Source organism: Octopus bimaculoides, chromosome 10 (assembly GCF_001194135.2).
Source record: "Octopus bimaculoides isolate UCB-OBI-ISO-001 chromosome 10, ASM119413v2, whole genome shotgun sequence".
NCBI classification, from domain to species: domain Eukaryota; kingdom Metazoa; phylum Mollusca; class Cephalopoda; order Octopoda; family Octopodidae; genus Octopus; species Octopus bimaculoides.
The window spans coordinates 47353983-47355354 of NC_068990.1; the positions used below are offsets into that span (position 1 = coordinate 47353983).

The following is a 1372-nucleotide window of genomic DNA, read 5'->3' on the forward strand; positions in this document are numbered from 1 at the left end:
CCCCCATCCCTCCCTCCTCTCTGATGATGAGGTCGAGGAGGAGGACAATAAATTTCAGTAATTTTTATTAAAACTATCAGTACGTTATATCACCAATGTAGATATAGATGTGGTTAGGAGATTGCTCTCACGATGCTTATCTATCTATCTCCCCCTCGCTTTCTCTTTCTCTCTCTCCCTCTCTCTCCCTCTCTCTCCCTCTTTCTCCCTCTCTCTCTCCCTCTCTCTCTCTCTAAAATTTACCCCCCAAATACATTCATTACTAATTTGTCATCCATCCTTTGACATTACTGTCTCTAGTTTTAGGACTCGTAGAGCTGGTTACTCGGTTTCCAAGGTGCATAAGTGACCGTAGTCACAGTTAGCTCGAACGGGAGCCTAGCCCGTTCCGTGGTTACTTATTTACAGCTGAGTGAACTGGAACAACGTGAAATGAATTGTGTTGCTCAAGAACACAACACAACGATTGGTCCGGGAATCGACACTGCAATCTTGCGATCGCGAGTGCCATAACCGAACCACGAAACACTCGCGCCTTCTAATTTGTATGTAGGTATAAAGCTTAAGTACTATCAGAGAAAAGAAATGGGAAGTTTTGTTCGTATGAACACAATACTATGTTATATCCTTTCTACTACAGGCACAAGGCCTAAAATTTAGGAGAGGGGGCTAGTCGATTATACCGACCCAGTACATGACTGGTATTTATTTTACGACCCGAAAGGATGAAAGACAAAGTCGATCACGACGGAACTCAGAACGTACAGATGGGAAAAACACCGGTAAACATTTTGTCCGGCGTGTTAACGATTCTGCCAGCTCCATGCCTTACAACTCAAATCGTCAAGAAACTTACGACAACACTATTCTTCCAGCCAACTATCAAATCCACAAACTATAATGGTTACCTGTAGCCGCAATATTTCATTAGTAATGGTAAATTCTTCAGATGCTGCTTGCAGGAGTACGTAGGGTAGAGCTTGTTTAGTTCTCTGAAGACAGTGCTCCTGCAATAACATTACGACGATGGTCAGAAATACATAGATATTCCATTCAGTTCAAAGCATTATCTACGTGTGTGTATGTGTGTGTGTGTGTGTGTGTGTGTGTGTGTGTGTGTGGTGGGAGTGTCTACTTATGTGTATGAATTAATCCTTGCATATGTCCCTGCACGGCGAAATTACCTACGTGCATTTATGTCTTTATAAGCGGGTGACTTCTTGTGAGTCAGTGTATGTGTTCCTATGTTAATGTACATGTTGGGATACATGGGTAATTACACGTATCTAAGTAAATAAACCGGTGCGTTTATGTATGCATGGTACATTACATACACACATATATATGTATATATATATATATACATATATAT

At 41.3% G+C, this 1372-nt stretch overlaps 1 protein-coding gene across 1 annotated transcript in view; it reads right to left on the reverse strand.

Annotated features, from left to right (window-relative positions):
• Window positions 1-1372, reverse strand: part of LOC106875341 (tryptophan 5-hydroxylase 1) — a 35906-nt gene that overhangs the window by 27480 nt on the left and 7054 nt on the right. Inside the window, exon 4 of the mRNA XM_014923432.2 lies at window positions 909-1007. Within this exon, the coding sequence (XP_014778918.1) occupies window positions 909-1007 (99 nt within the window). The remainder of the gene's footprint in view (window positions 1-908; window positions 1008-1372) is intronic.